The sequence below is a fragment of the Microcebus murinus genome, chromosome 10, assembly GCF_040939455.1.
Source record: "Microcebus murinus isolate Inina chromosome 10, M.murinus_Inina_mat1.0, whole genome shotgun sequence".
NCBI lineage: Eukaryota > Metazoa > Chordata > Mammalia > Primates > Cheirogaleidae > Microcebus > Microcebus murinus.
The window spans coordinates 26,677,819-26,694,935 of NC_134113.1; the positions used below are offsets into that span (position 1 = coordinate 26,677,819).

Sequence of the window (17,117 nt, forward strand, 5' to 3'; positions counted from 1 at the left end):
GTCAGAATATGACAAGCTCTAAGATATGTAATAAATATATTTGCTCAAAAATGCTAGCCTTTGTCATTTTTACTGTATTATATGAGATATTTTGTTATGACTACTATTATTTGCAGTCTTTAAGCTTCCTTATTTAAAATAGACCTCTGTTTTTCATATTTTCAGTTTGAAAAGTTGTTATAGTGATGTTTCAATTTGCATCTCTTTCTTAGAGTTCTTTAGCTGGTGATCTGAAAGCCATTCTATTCATAAATAGTAACATGTCAGCAAGCTATGGGGTATAAATATAGATAACCCATATATAATTCATTCCTATTTTCCTTTCTCCTTTATCTTATTGATGGGAGAATGGTGAAAGTCTAAGGGTTTAACATGCATATGGCCTTATAATGCTTAACACATCACTCTGAGATTTATGATCTTTAGATGCAAATTCCCCAAAAGTGACACTTCAAAGCCCAATAACACTTACTCCCACACTTATAATTTCTTAAGAATATCATGAACATACCAAAGCCAGTTAAAAGCTCCTGTTCTGGTGGTGTTACTAGTCAGCAGAAGGCAATGATTAATCTACAAGTACCAATGTAGAATTAAGGAGAGGCTGAATCAGGCCAGGCGCGGTAGCTCATGCCTGTAATCCTAGCACTCTGGGAGGCCGAGGCAGGCAGATTGCTCGAAGTCAGGAGTTCGAGACCAGCAAGAGCGAGACCCCCGTCTCTACTATAAATAGAAAGAAATTAATTGGCCAACTAATATATATAGAGAAAAAATTAGCCAGGCATGGTGGTGCATGCCTGTAGTCCCAGCTACTTGGGAAGCTGAGGCAGGAGGATCGCTTGAGCCCAGGAGTTTGAGGTTGCTGTGAGCTAGGCTGACGCCATGGCACTCATTCTAGCCTGGGCAACAAAGTGAGACTCCGTCTCAAAAAAAAAAGTCCTGTGAAGAAAAGTTCCATTCAAATGTTAAAGTAGAAGTACCTGAGTGAACCCAGTCACTTATGTCTTTATTTCAATAAGAACTACCTTTGATTAAATCTGCCTGCCTACTGGTATTTCTCAAATTAAAAAAAAATTGCATTCTCTTTTGATTAAAGAGTATTAATTAAAATTTTAAAATAAATATAATATGATGCCTAAAATTGAACCAAAATAATGGCAGTTTTAGAATATATGTATTTTAAAGTGCAGACCACTCTGACCTTTTCTGGAGTTCTGGAGTTATACATGTACTTGTTAAATAAATAGAATAGTAACAAGGGAAATAAATTGATATAATTACTTGCATTTGAAAAAATACATGTGGGAACATAATATAACTTAGTGATGGGAAAATATTTCTAAGTAATATTTAAGAATTACCCTAAGTTTAGTTTGGAGAGTTTTTATAAATTTATATTTTTATTATAGTTTAGAATATCTTTATATGTAATGAGAAGAGGTCATTTAAGATGAAAAAGTTATCACTAGAGTTATAAAACATTTGGAGGTCAAAGAATTTAGTATCTCTCTCCATTGTCCTCTGTCATTAAGGCTAATTGTAGTAAATAATGATTTTTTTTTATAAAAAAGATATTTCTGGGAAAGAAGGAAAATGGCTTAGAAATCAATTTCTTACATCTTCAGGTTTTCATAAAAATTTATCTTTTCAAGTATTTTGAAATAAATTTAGAAAGATTCACTCTTGCTGAGTAATTGAATAGGTGATTTAATATTTCATTATATTTTTAGTATTAAAACAAGGAGAATATTTATTCCCTACTTAGTTAATTAATAGATATATAGTGATGAATGAGACCTCAGGCTATGTTGAAATATTTAGAATAGCTTTAGGAAATGGTAGCATAACAGTCAGAATAATATTATTACAAACAAACTTATTTTTTGAGTTCCACTAGGTTTTGGATACTGTGCTAGGTACTTTAAGTATGTGATCTCATTTGTTTCTTATAACCCTGTAAGTTAAATTAAGTGTGCTTTACATATGAGGAATCTGAGGCTCAATGAGAGGTTAAGTAACTTGGTCAGGCTCATACACCTAATATAAAAACTAGGGTTTGAATCCAGATCTTATCCAAAGCCTGTGTTCTTCCTTCTGTATCATGTTGTCTCCTATTTTAGGTGGTCTGATGATTGCCTTATAAGTAATTTGTGCTATTAATTTTTTCCTACTACTGTTATTATTCTTTAAATTTTGCCATTTTGTATGTTGTAATATTTATATTAGTAGGTAATAGCTTAAAATACTTTTGAGTTGTGTCTCATACCATTTCCATATGAAAAAAATTACTAATTACTTCATCTCATTTATTTGTTTATAACTCCATTTGCTTTTTAGCTTCTGCTTACTTCAGATATACAGTGTGTATTTTATTAATTTATTAAAATTTAATTGTATTTATTTTCAGTTAAATGTGTTAATGAATTATATTAAAGAACTTACTAGAAAAATTTTTATCATAGATGTGGTGTTACTGAATCTAAATATTGGCATTAAATAAAACAAAAAGGAATTAGAAGTTAAAAAGTTTATTTTTTAATTTCAAATAAACATTTATTTAAAATAAACAACATGCTGGGTGTGGTGGTTCATGCCTGTAATCCTAGCACTCTGGGAGGCTGAGGGGTGGATCGCTCAAGGTCAGGAGTTTGAAACCAGCCTGAGCAAGAGTGAGACCCTGTCTTCTACTAAAAATAGAAAGAAATTTATTGGTCAGCTAAAAATATATAGAAAAATGAGCTGGGCATGGTGGCACATGCCTGTAGTCCCAGCTACTCAGGAGGCTGAGGCAGTAGGATAACCTGAGCCCAGGAGTTTGAGGTTGCTATGAGCCATGGCACTCTGGCCAGGGCAACAGAGTGAGACTCTGTCTCAAAAAAAAATAAACTTAAAAAAAAATAAACAATTTATTTGACTGGTATTTCTAGTAATGATATAGAATCTTGCTTACATTATTAAATGTTATCATGTTTATTACTTTCATTGGATATATACCTTACAAATTTATTGACTTTTCTCTAGATCTTTTTGAAGGCATATAGAAAATATTTCATTCTAAAGCATTTGAAAGTATACTATAAATAATTGGCTATTTTATAGATTAGAAGTTGAGGATTTAAAGCTTAAAAAGTATTATTTCTATTATTTCTAAAAATATACATTATTGAAAATGTCAAAGCTGAATCAACTTATATTTGGTGTGGTCTTTAATAGAAGTGATTTATAAAATATTTTATTTGTATTTCCAATGAACTAATTTGAATTCCAGTTTTAAGAGGTAAAATGTTTATATGGTATAGAATTAGTATGACTATAACCATGTATAGCTGTTAAAGTATTTAGGTATCTTCTGAAAGTATATAATTTAAGAGACTAGATTTGTAGGTATGTTTGGACATTTTTATCGTGTGCTCAATGTGTATCTTTGTCAGTCTTCCACCTTTCATCCATCATTTTGTTATTTTTTTTTTCTGCTTTCTAATGGAGATGCTTAAACTTGAGGTAACGTGCTTTTGGAAGGCTTTTTAATGTTAACAATACTCTTAATATATCACCTTCTAGCATCATGGCAATTTTGTATTTTAAGGCAATCTCAGAACTTCAAAGACATGCTTGTTTTTGTTAATCAAGCAACTTTTCAGCCACATTATTTACTAATAGTAGTAAAATATTAAAATCATAATTATAATTCTTAAGCACCAACAGGACATTTGCTTGAAATATTGTTCCTTAATTATTTTGTAATTAAAAATTTTTTTAATATTCGATTTGAATTCAATAATATTTAAAAAAAAACCCAAGGAAATGCAAACTATTTTATAGGATCTAATATACTGTTTCCTTGAGAATAAATATCTATTAACTCCTTGAAAGTAAAATTACTCATTCCATTAGTGAGATTTTTTTTAAGTGCCTACTAAATGTCAGGAATTGTTGTAGGTGTAGGAAATTTAATACTGAATAAGACAGAGTGCCTGCTCTCATAAGGCCTATATTCCTTTGTGTAAGTCAAACAATAACTAGATAAGCACACCAAATCATGACAGGAAGTCAGTTAATAAGTGCTATGAAGAAGAAAAATAAAGCATGATATGGGCAGTAGTGGAGCTGGGAATAATGTAGGACAATTTTAGATAGAATGGTCAGGGAAGATCCCCTCAAGGAGAAAACCTGTGAGAAGAATGAGGTAAGAAAGAATCTGGGGGAAGCAGTGGGAGCTAGGATTCTCAGGAAAAGGTTATAGTAAGTGCTAACATCCAAGGCTCCTGTGAGCTTGGCCTGTTAAATAGTTTGCGAAGTTAGTGTGGCAAGAGCGGAGGTCTTTCTTTTTTTGAATTTCACCCGTAGTGATATCTGAAAGAGGGAATGTATTTATTTATTTTTCCTTTGAAATTGTTGTCTTTCTTTTATCTTTGTTTTTTCCCCAAATATAAACATAATATGGGATCATTGTAAAAGAGTAAAATGATTTATAACATGCAACAGAAAAGGAGAAAGCCTTCTGTTAACTCACTCTCCTCACTCTCCCTCCTCATAACTAAAGTCTGTCTTTTGGTGTATACTCTTCCCACATCTTTCTTTGCTGTCCTCTTGAGTAAATTTAACAATTTTCAGTGCTTGTATCTATCTTTATAAAAATTTTAGTTTTTCAAAATATCTGAATTTAGTATACAGAATATAAATGATATACCTAATGTCCAGTTCTTTAGGTTCTAATCCTATAAAATCATTTATAAGAGTATATATAAAAGCTATAAAAAGGACAAGATATTTTTGGAATATATTTATGTTTTTCTTGTTTTATGTTTTCTACATGTTGGATTTTATCAGCAACATAAACTCTAGATAGACATTACACTTAGTTTATTTCATTTTATAAACTTCAATATGAAATCATGCAACTTTATAAAAATGTACACATATTTTGCATTTTAATATATATTGTTATTTATTTTTATTTATTAAGTGCCAGAAACCTGTGCAAAATCCTTTGGTAGGATATTTACAAGTAGGGATTTAAATGTGATGATTTATTTTCTTTTGTGATAAGTTGGCATTTATGTATGAGATCAGCTTGGGCAACATAGCGAGACTACACCTCTACAAAAATAAAAAATTAGTTGGACATGGTGGCATACATTTGTTGTCCTAGCTACTTGGGAGGCTGAGGCAGGAGGATCGCCTCAGCCTAGGAGTTCAAGGCTGTAGTGAGCTGTGATTGTACCACTGCACTCTAGACTGGGTAGCAAGTGAGACCCTGTGTAAAAAATAAAACAAAAACGAAACAAAAATCCATGATCCTACTGGCAAAATTCTGACATTAAAATTTGTTAGAAATAATAATTTGAAATAAATTTCCAATACCTATATTCCATTTCAAGGTTACATGATCAGCTTAAGACAGATATTTAATAGTATTAATATTAGGGTATGGCTTTTACTTGAACATAGCTGAAAATACATGAATATATATGAAGTGGAATTATACACTAGTTTTATAGATTGCCTTTCAGTATATCAGAATTGGTACATTTAATTGAGTGTTTTCTTTCAAGGTCAGGCCGTACACATACCTCAGACATACTCTGTTCCTAAAAACATTTTTGAAACTCATTTTAATTGATTTTAAACCAGTTTGAAACACACTAAAAAAACTAGTTAACATGTGGTTAGTGAAATAAAATAAACCCAAGTGTTTGATCACTCATGTCCATCACTTACTTTATTTACAAACTTGGTGGTTTCCAAAACTTAACACCAAAGTCACCATAAATGGATGAAGATATACCACCACTGAACATCCCCTAAAAAAAATAAGTTCCACCCTGGAAGGGTTTCCAAAAGAGGAATAGTGAAAGATCTATTGAGCAATGGCCTTATTGTCACAATAATTACAATCAGTGGCCTTCTAAGGTTTCTCCCCTGAAGATGAAAGTACTTATTTATAATATATGATATGTATAACTATTGATGTGTTTATTAAAAAAAATTGAAAATTTGTCTCACCCATATTTTAAAGTTTATTCAGTAGTAAAGAATATAGACAATGGGAATAATTGTAACGTTAGAAATGTAAGAAGTAAAGCCATGAGCAGTATTAGAAATAGAAAATTCTTTTGTCAGAGTCATTTGCAAGAAACCATACCTAAAAAATCAATACTTACTCTTTCTCTATAATGGTTGAACTTTTATGTATAGGAAGTTCATATTTCCAAGATCTTTGCTTCTCTGTCTTTTATATTATTTTTAAAATGATAAAACTATTGTTTTAATAGTAAACATTAATTGTCATTTTTTTAAAAGGTTAAAATGCACTAAAGCATTGGCTTGAAATTTGTAGAACTAAGAAAATAAAAAAGAAAAATAATGCACTAAAGCAAATTCATATCTAGCTATTATACCTGACTGTAGAGTGATCTACCTTAATTGAACTATATCTAACTTTAGTTTGGTAACTTCTTTGGACAAATACATTTTCATTACAATCAGAAAGGTGATTTACCAGTTTCAAAAACTCTGTGTTGTGTGTTTGCATATACATGTCTTAAAGTAAAAGGAAAATTTTATGCTATAGAAATTGAGAGAAAATGTAGATATCATTTGCATATAATTTTTAAATTCAGGAGCATTAAAGTATAGAGTTTCAAAGCTAATAAATTCAGGTTTATAGTTTGATGCTTCAGACAAATAAAGTAATATGTCAGCTTTTTGTTTCATGTATTATTAAATAAATGCAGTTGGGTATTTTGGATAAGTTTCAAAAATTAGTTTTAAGCCCAAAAAAGTGTGAGGTGACAGTAAAGGTGGTAGGATAAAGAACCAAGTTGAAAGTTCCAAGGATTATTTCAATTTAATAACAGCATCCATAACAAAAATCTGTGTAATGTTAAACTTTTGTATACTTCCATTTCCTTTTTTATTTTAGTTTGTTCTAATTTTCTTTTCTTTTTTTAAGGCCACAATAACCCAGCTAAAGAATGAACTTGCCAAAGGTCCCCAGGAAGTTGCTGTATATGTACAGGAACTACAAAAACTTAAAAGTTCAATTAATGAATTAACACAAAAAAATGAGGTGAGAATTTTAAAGCTTTATGTAGTGGTGAATTTATTTTATGTATCTTAAATTTTAATCTTATGCATTGGCACAGTACAGTGTGACTTATTCTGTATTTGCTTTTTAGTGTTAAATACGTTCACATTGTTGTGCTAACCAATCTCCAGAACTCTTTCTGTCTTGCAAAACTGAAACTTTATACCCATTAGCTCCTCATTCCTTCCTCCACAGGCTCCTGACAACCACCATTCTTCTTTGTATCTCTATGAACTTGACTATCCTAGGAACTTCATATAACTGGAATCATGCAGTATTTGTCTTTTTGTGACCATTTCACTTAACATGATTTCACTTAACATGATAAGTTTCAAAAATTAGTTTTAAGCCCAAAAAAGTGTGAGGTGGCAGTAAAGGTGGTAGGATAAAGTCCTCAAGCTTTATCCATGTTGTAGCTTGTTTCACAATTTTTTTTTTAAGGCTGAATAATATTTCATTATATGTCTATACTGTACTATCCGTTCATCTGCTGATGGGCACTTGGGTTATTTGTTTCTTTTGGCTATTGTGAATAATGCTAGTCAGAACATGGTTGTACAAATATCTTTTTGAAACCTTGCTTTCAACTCTTTTACCCAGAAGTGGAATTGCTGAATTGTATGATAATTCTATTTGTAATTCTTTGAGGAACTGCCATACTGATTTCCATGGTGACTGTACCCTTTTGTATTCCCACCAGCAGTGCACAAGGGTTTCAGTTTCTCCACATCCTCGCCAAAACTTGTTATTTTTCTTTCTTTCTTTTTCTTAGAGTAGCCATCTTAATGAGTATAAAGTGTTGCCTCATTGTAATTTTTAAATTTTCATTATGGTTTTGATTTGTGTGTTTGTAATGAATAGGATGTTGAGTATCTTTTCATGTGCTTCTTGGCCACATAAGTTTAACTGTTTTGTTGTTACTATTGTTGTTGAGTTGTAGAAATTTTATATATATTCTAGATATTAACCCTTTATCAGTTATATGATTTGGAAATATTTTATCCCATTCTATATGGTGGCTTTTCACTTTTTTGTTGTGTCCTTTGATACACAGGAGTTTGAAATGTTGATGTAGTCTAATTTATCTACTTTCACTTTTGTTGCCTGTTCTTTTAGTGTCATATCTGAAAAATCATTGCCAAGTGCAATGTCATGAAGCTTTTCCTTTGTTTCTGTCTAAGATTTTTATAGTTTTAGGTCTTATGTTTATGTTTTTGATCCATTTTGGGTTAATATTTATGTGGTATAAGAATTTCATTCTTACGCTATGGTTATCCATTTTTCCCAGCACCATTTGTTGAAAAGACCGTCCTTTCCCCATTGAATGGTCATGGTACCCTTGTCAAAAATCATTGGACCATTGTCTGAGTCTATTTGGGGTCTTATTACAAAACACAATAAACTGGGTAGCTTATAAACAACATAAATTTATTTCTTACTGTTTTGAAGGTTGGGAAGTTCAGGGTCAAGGCACTGGCAGATTTGGTGTCTAATGAAGACCTGCTTTCTGGTACATAGGTGGTGCCTTCTTGCTGTGTCTTCACATGATGAGAGAGACAGGGGTCTCTCTGGGGCCTCTTATAGGGCACTAATCCCATTCTTGAGAGCCCAGCCTTCATGATCTAAAAGGCCCCATTCCTAATGCCATCTTGTTTGGGCATTAGAATTTCAATATATGAATTTTGAATTTTGGGAGGCCACAAACGTTCAGACCATTGCAACCATATATGCAAAGGTTTATTTCTGGGCTCTCTGTTCTATTCCATTTGTCTCTCTGTCCATATTTATGCCAGCACCACATTTTTTAAAAATTTCAGAATATTACAGGGGTGCAAACAGTTTGGTTACATACATTGCCTTTGCATTGCCCAAGTCAGAGCTACAAGCATCTCCATCCCCCAGAAAGTGCACTCTGTACCCATTAGGTGTGAATTTATCCATCCTTTCCTCCCCCTTCCCACCTGCCTGATTACTATAGCTTTGTAATAAGTTTTGAAATCAGGAAGTTTCAGCCTCCAGCTTTGTTCTTTATTTTGTATTTTTAAATGTTAATATTTTCTGCCTTGTTTCTTTATAATGAGCAACAGATAGTATTTAGTTTGGGGGCAGAAGAAGTACTGGTATTAATACTTTTTTCCTCCATGTTTTTACTTTTTTGGTGCTGGAGGAGTAGAGTTTTATTAAATCCTTTTATTCAAAGATGTAGCAAATATATTGGTTTGGCTTTAATAACTTGAACCTAATATTTTGGTAAAGTAAAACAAGGGAAATGTCAAGAAGAAAATGAATATGGTAGAAGTGAAAAAAGATAAATATAATTAGCTGTAAATATGAAGCTTCCTACCAACAGCCATCTGAATGAGTTTGGAAGCAGATCTTCTAACCCGAGTCGAGTCTTCAGAAACTATATTTCTGGCCAACAGCTTATTAAAACCTCATGAGAAATTCTGACATGGAATCACCCAGTTAAGGCACTCCTGGATTCCCAACTCTCGGAATCTGTGTGAGATGGTAGATATTATTTTAGGTTACTGCTGCTAAGTTTTGGGGTAATTTGCTGCCTTTGGCCAGTGATTAAGGACTCAAAAGAGTTATTTTTTTTAGGAAGTGGGTGTTATATCTATGGCTGCTTACTATAGTAATAATTTTAAAGGTTTACAAATATTAATTTATTTTAAAAACATTAACTCATTAAAATTCACATAAATACTATTTCTTATGAAAAATTACCATTTTCCAAAACAAAAGAATTCAGTGAGAATTGTGATGCTTTACAGTTTTACAAAATCTCCTTAATATCTGGCTTAATACAGGACGAATATATTCTGATATCTGCTTTTACATTACATGGTTGAAGTAAATGAAGAAAATGCAGTCTCACTTAGATATATAGTTGGAAAAGGGAGGAGTATTTTAATAACCTTTTCAGATAATTATGGCTATTTTTATTTGATACTATACTAAAATTCGATAAGTGATAGTTTCTCAAAAGTAAGTTACAATGTATAATGTGAAACCATATCAATGAACTTTTTGTACTTAGTAACATTAACATTTGTTCTATCTTGTTTTAGGAGTGGATCTCTTCCTGTGCATGGTTTTGTAATATCATGCATTAGTCATGTGGAAAATATTGGTTCACTGAGTTATTCAGATCTTCCAAATGTTGACACATTTTCTTGTATAATGTAAAAACAATCACATTTGTCAATATCAGCATCAGTCTCAGAACAGGCTTTAAATATTAGGAAGCTGTCAAGTTTGTGGTGGTGGATATACTTTTTCCAAAATTCTAAGCTTCATTTGAAAGCTTGAATTTTATCATTGGCAACAAACACTATCAATTCTGTTCTTTGAAGTGACAGAATGTCTTCCCACTCAAGTGTGAATAATCATAGTTTGTTAATCTTTCCAGTAAAATGGTGTTCCATAAAAAAGTGGCTAGTTCAGTTTATAACTCAGTCACATGAGTACTTTTCCACATGACAACTATATTATACTTTGGTATGCAATGGAAGTGGTCCATGAATACCTCCAATTTTTTTTCCTTGCTACTACAAGTATTATACTTGTGAATGTCCATATAAAATTCTTAACACATTTGTGCAAGAATTTCTCTATGTTACATACTCCCAAGTAAAATTGCTGGGCTGTAGGGTACACACATGCTCAAATATACTAAGTGACCATAAACAATTTTCCAAAGTAATTATACCAGTTTCAGATTGCCCATTTCTCCATCAACTGTTGATGCTGACTGATTTTTGAAATTTACTTTTCTTATAGAGCTATGTTTTTCCCTAGTAAACCTCTGCACTTCTTTTGTCTCCTGTCAAACTATACATAGCAAACTATGTATGTAACAATTTAGTTTTGCCTTTGTTCTCAGTTTTGATTTTTAATTTCTTTGAACTCACAGCCTGCCTTCTATCTTGATATGTAGAGTAGCAATTTGTATGCTATGTATGTTTATGATCAGTGTAATTTATGTATTTTGAAACATTAAAATACTAATAAAGGACATGATTTGACATGAAATGTACAGTCAAATAATCCATCACAGATTATATGTGTGTGTGTGTGTGTGTGTGTGTGTGTGTGTGTGTGTGTATTCATATACACATTATGGAAAGAAGTACTATGGCTATTTTATGGATACTATATAGAATCAAGATGATTTTAGTATGGTAAAATTAGAACATTTTTGATTAGGGAACAATAGGATCTTCTACTAATCTTAATAATGCCTTACATAAGTATAACACAATTTTTTTCCCCAAGTATTTCATTGTTTAGGGTTTGATCACCAGCCAGAGCAAGCACAGAGTTGCATCTGCCTTTTCTTATTATCCTTGCTATCTGCCTCCTCAGCCCCTCCTTACCCCATATTTTTAAGGGCAAACCATAATTGTTGACAGTGGTAATAGCCAAGTGTTTTGACTTGGGAATCTCTGTACATGATCTTTTGAAGGCTATTACATAAAATGCTTTGGGCAATTTTTGTGGGTCACAGGCAGCATCAAGGTGGATAGGTAGCGTTGTAATTTATAGTGGACGGAAAAGATAATTGCTTTTGTGCTAATGTCAAGGTTTTCAGCTTTAAACCAGTTTTTATAATCATTGGCCTTGAAAACATAAAAACAAAATGGAAAAACTGAATGAACTTCCTAGTTTCTAATAAAAATCACTTCTAACATTTGAACAAAATCCTGCAGTTTAATTTAATTAATTATTTCCACATAAATTCTAAACAAAATCATATTGTTCATCTAAGGCTGCTACTGTAATAATATGGTCATTGTTAGAGACTGAGTTATTTTTTGAGTCTCACCTCTCACCCTTTTTCTAGTCCCACTGCTTTCCCTTTCCATCAGTCCAACCATTCAGGTGCTCATAGGCCAAAGTGGGAGCGAGATGTGGCAAGTAGTTATTACATTGCTGTGTGTTACCATGTATTGCAAAGTAGTATATTGACATGAACAGCACAGTACAGCAGTCATAGGCATGTTTAAATTTCAGCTTTGTCACTTGCTGGGATACTCAGCCTCTCAAAGTCTGTTTGTTCTCCTGCTAAGAAGTACTATTCAACCTTTTGCCTTTTATGATTGATATGAGTATTAAATAAATTAATAGATGTTAAAGTGCTTATTTGGCTTTTAGTAATTACTTCAGTGAATGTTGTTGTTGGTGGTTTTTGTTGTTTTTATTTGCTAAGTGTTGTGACACAGGGTTGGGTCAAGACCAAGGTGGAAGTTTTCTACTTTGCCTAGTAAATTAAGACAGGCTTTTGTAGAAGATATAACTTTTGAGCTGAGTCTTTAAGGATGCTAAGGAGCATTTCACATGACAGAGGGGTGATTGGCATTTCATTTTGAGAGCTAGATGTATAAAAGGCATAGGACCAGCATATATTTCTCATAAAATATAAGATATTGGAGAGCTAAACAGTAGTTTAATTTGTTCTTTTTCACCAAGCTGTTCAGAGGAACAAATGAGATATCTGAAACAACTTTGTATGCTGGAAAACATTAAAAAATGTCATTTTTTTGGCATTCATTTTCATTCCCTGGGCAAGTAACAGATGAATAATGGAGCCTGATATAAGGAATTGTCACTGTAAGAAAATATTAATATATCAAGAAAACAATTGGTGAGAAAATCAAAATAGACTAGACATTTGGAAGGGAAGAATTTTTTTTTTTTTAAACAGTCTTGCTCTGTTACCCAGCCTAGAGTGCAGTGGCATTATCATAGCTCACTGCAACCTCAGACTCCTGGGCCCAAGCAATCCTCTTGCCTCAGCTAATTTTTCTATTTTTAGTAGAAACGGCCTCGCTCTTGCTCAGGCTGGTCTCAAACTCCTGACCTCAAGTGATCCTCCCACATTGGCCTCCCAGAGTGCTAGGATTACAGGCGTGAGCCTGGAAGGGAAGAATTTTGCTCACTCAAATGATAGATTATGAGATAAGCTTAACATTCATTTTATAATTTAAACTTGGATATATTTGGAGGGGACATGAATTGATTTATTACGTGTATAAATTGTATTCTGAAAAATTTGTTGGATTTAGAATCATAATCTATTACTTTGCCACTTGGTCAATCATATCAGGTTTTTTTCAGCTTTGGCTGCTTCATCTGTAAAATAGGAGTGATAATGTCTATCTCATATATTGTTGTGAAGATTAATATGGACAGTGAAAAAGCCCTTATTATTTTCTTTAATGTATTCCACTGTATTTTTAAAAAAATCTATCTTGAAAAGCCATGTATTCACTATAATATTTTGCTTCAGATTCCATGGGAAAACCATAATAAGAATATTTTATAATATTAAATATGTTAGTCTTTCGCATATAAAAATTATATAGTGTGAATGGATTAGGTTCTTTTAAAAAGAAAATGGTTTAGGTTTTATTTTAAAAAGAAAATTGAATGATCTCTCATCTATGCAACAAAACAGGTAGATTCTGTTTAATTTTTTAAGACAAGTCGATTTTAAGCAGTTACTGATTATTGCCATGTATTTCTGTTTTTTTTTTTCTTTTTTTTTTTTTCTTTCGGCATATTATGGGGGTACAGATTTTAAGGTTTCAATAAATGCCCATTCCCCCCCCCCCCCGTATTTCTGTGTTTTAAAGAGCAAAGCTATCTGAACGATCTATAGAAGTGGTGGAATTACCTGGTCACTTGATACGTGAGCCTGTGGGGAAGAAGACTCCTTAACTCATTACTAGCCTTAATTTTTGTAGCATATTTAAAGAATTATGTACTGCTGAAGTCCTCAGTGTAAATGAGCATGGTTGCATTCATGAAATCCAATAACTTAGGATTGTCTTTTAAAAAGATAAATTATATAGAACCACATCCTTTATGCTGAAAAATAAAAAAAAAAAAAAGTAAAAAGATAAATTATAGATCGATTAATAAATTTAATTTAATTTATGAATTCTAAAATAAATGCTATTTTCCCAAACAAAGCAAATGTAAAATTATGTCAAGAAATATTTGGAGTTACTCATTAGTAACACGGAGAAATGTTTATAATTTTTCTTGGCTGGGTACGGTGGCTGACACCTGTAATTCCAGCATTTTGGGAGCCTGAGGCAGTAGGATTGCTTGAGTTCAGGAGTTTGAGAATAGCTTGGGAACATAGTGAGATGCTGTCTTTACAAAAATAAAAATTAACTGGTGTGGTGGCGCACATCGTAGTCTCAACTACTCGGGAGCCTGAGGCAGGAGCATCACTTGAGTCCAGGAGTTCGAGGCTACAGTGAACTTTGATCTCACCACTGCACTCCAGCCCGGGCGACAGAGAGACCCCATCTCTAAAAAAAGTTAAAAATATATATAAAATAAAATAAAAAGATATCTTTTAAAATATATAGTTGAATCAAAAGTATATTTCTCTCCCTAATCTTTTGGCTCCATCTCTTTTTTTCTGTTTCTGTTGTTTGGCCAAGGCGCACGTCTTTTGGTTAATTTTGCTGCAAACTCCTGGTTGCTCTTCTTACTTCTAAGTTTGTTTCTCATCCTGTCTCTCTTATATATACTTATATCATTTTTCTGGACAATGCTTTTCTGTAGTATAGTCCTACTTCATAATGTGGATTAACTCAATTTTCCTCAGACAAGTAAATATTCAAGAACCTTTATTGCTGCCCTTCCCATGTTGGCACCCGCACCTAGACTTATTACTACCTCGCTGAATGAATAGTGTTTGCCATTTCCCTACCTGCAACTTGTTTGCCCCTTCCTTTGTGTCTTTTCATATATTTGTATAGAGTGGATGGCATGAGTCATGTATACATATTCCTTAATTCCTCTTAACGGCTTCAAAAACCAAGCTCAAACTATTATTTTCATATGACTGCTTGTTTCATTTAAATTTTTAAAATTTGGTACATATTACATATACATATTTTCAGGGTGATAATTTGATAGATTAATATAATCAAATCAGGGTACTTGGGATATTCACTTTTAAAATCAAGCTCAAGCTTTATTATTTTCAGGTGATCTTATTAGTTAGCCTCCCCACCTGACTTTGTTCATTTTATTTTTTAAGAAAATTATGTACTTAAGAAATGTGACACACTATTCTTGCTTGTGCATTATGTTTTAAATTTCTTGTAAAGGGTTTTTTTTTTTTTTTTTTTTACATGTGTGTATTACATTTAGATTATAGTCTGTTTAAGGTACAAAGGCTTTTGATTGTCCTCTACTATTCTGTATTATCCCCTTCCAGCATACTGCATATAATAGTGAATATAATAAAGGTCTACTCGTTGAACCACTGGGTTCATATAGTGGCTTCTTATCCTGGCTATTTTTCTTACAGAATTGAGTTAAAATTCTGATTCATATTTTATATGTAAATATATTGACTTACAATGTTCAGAATTAATTTTTACAACTCCACTGAGACCAAACTTTAACATTTGATTAGATTGATCCAGTAACAAAAAATTGATTGATCCAGACCTTTGATTTGAGGGTGCTTTTTTTATATTTTGTACTTGATAGTATTGATTAAAATGAAAAAATATATGGCAGGTGAGTGATATCTTGAGATCACTATTTTTAAATACCTAGAGAGAAATTTGAATTACTCTTAGCTTATGACTCTAAAAAATGGTCTTTATCAAGAATAGGAGGGAAAAAAATGCAATCAGTAGGATTAGGTACTAAAACAGGGGACATTATTGTTATGCTAAAGCTCTTACCAAGTATGAAATTACAAAGCCAAAAATCAGAGTTGACATAGTATATTGTTATTCAAAATAATTTCTGTTGGTAGAAAGGTAGTTTTAATTTTTAACTTAAGCATAAAAGTATAGATATATTTCATACCCCAAAGAATCCAGTAGGTTTTAGTGTTTTTGTTTTATGTTCACATTTTCTTGGCATTTCTTGAGTCACATTTGTAGTGTTTGGTTAAGTGGACCAATAATAAAATCATAAGGTGGTATGTAATCATTTAATTCTTCCTGACTAGAATATTTTCACTGATTTATATTATAATACTGACTAAAACATTTAGTAGGAGATAGTACTTGTTCAAAGATTATTTAGATAATTGCAATAATTAAAAATATTAGGAAAGGAAATAAACCGTTACGTTGATATTTCAGAACTTGATGGAAAAGTTGCTGAAGAAAGAACTGGACTATACCCAGTTAGAGGAGAAACATAATGAAGAATCTGTGAGTAAAAAGAATATACAAGCAACCCTTCATCAAAAAGACCTAGATTGTCAGCAACTTCAGTCAAGATTATCTGTGTCTGAAACCTCACTGCAGAGAATACAAGCAGAACTAAGTGAAAAAGGAGAAGCCTCTCAAAAGCTCAAAGAAGAATTATCTGAAGTAGAGACCAAGTACCAGCATCTTAAGGCAGAGTTTAAACAGCTACAACAGCAGAGAGAAGAAAAGGAGCAGCATGGGTTACAACTCCAAAGTGAAATTAATCAGGTAAGAGATATTTGTTTTATTTATTATAATTCCCTCTATGGTTTCTTCTTAGTGTGCTTGATGGTTAGTTGATCATGTTGAAAAAATGCTGCCATTTAAAAAAATTAACTCTCAGTTTTTACATCCTGGAGTGCTGTCAGATCTTATTTCTTTTAATTTCAATTTCTCTTAAGAAAAAAATGAAAGTATCTATTTCAAAGCATGGTTTATTTTGAAGTGTTTATGAATTAATACATATAAATTGCTTAGATAGTACCAGGCACATGGCAGGTAATCACTAGATTTTAGCTATTATAATTAATTCAAATTGTTGACCATTTTTTAATTAAAAAATTCTTATCTTTTTTGTTACTAAATTTTTAAAACATTATTGTTATAAAACCAGTAGTATAAAAATTAGATATTTTAAAAATAGAAAACAAATTAGGCCTAAAACAACTATTTTTTATAGGTAAATAACATCTATCAGATAAAGATTAATACAGGTTGTGACTTTGCCATTAACTTGATTTTTTAATGTCTGTATTCTAATTATTACTTATAGGTAACATTAA

At 32.0% G+C, this 17,117-nt stretch overlaps 1 protein-coding gene across 1 annotated transcript in view; it reads left to right on the top strand.

Moving 5' to 3' along the window:
- EEA1 (early endosome antigen 1) overlaps positions 1–17,117 on the top strand; it is a 119,876-nt gene that overhangs the window by 51,968 nt on the left and 50,791 nt on the right. Inside the window, exons 10-11 of the mRNA XM_012775252.3 lie at positions 6,956–7,072; positions 16,225–16,563. Coding sequence (XP_012630706.2) covers positions 6,956–7,072; positions 16,225–16,563 — 456 coding nt within the window. The remainder of the gene's footprint in view (positions 1–6,955; positions 7,073–16,224; positions 16,564–17,117) is intronic.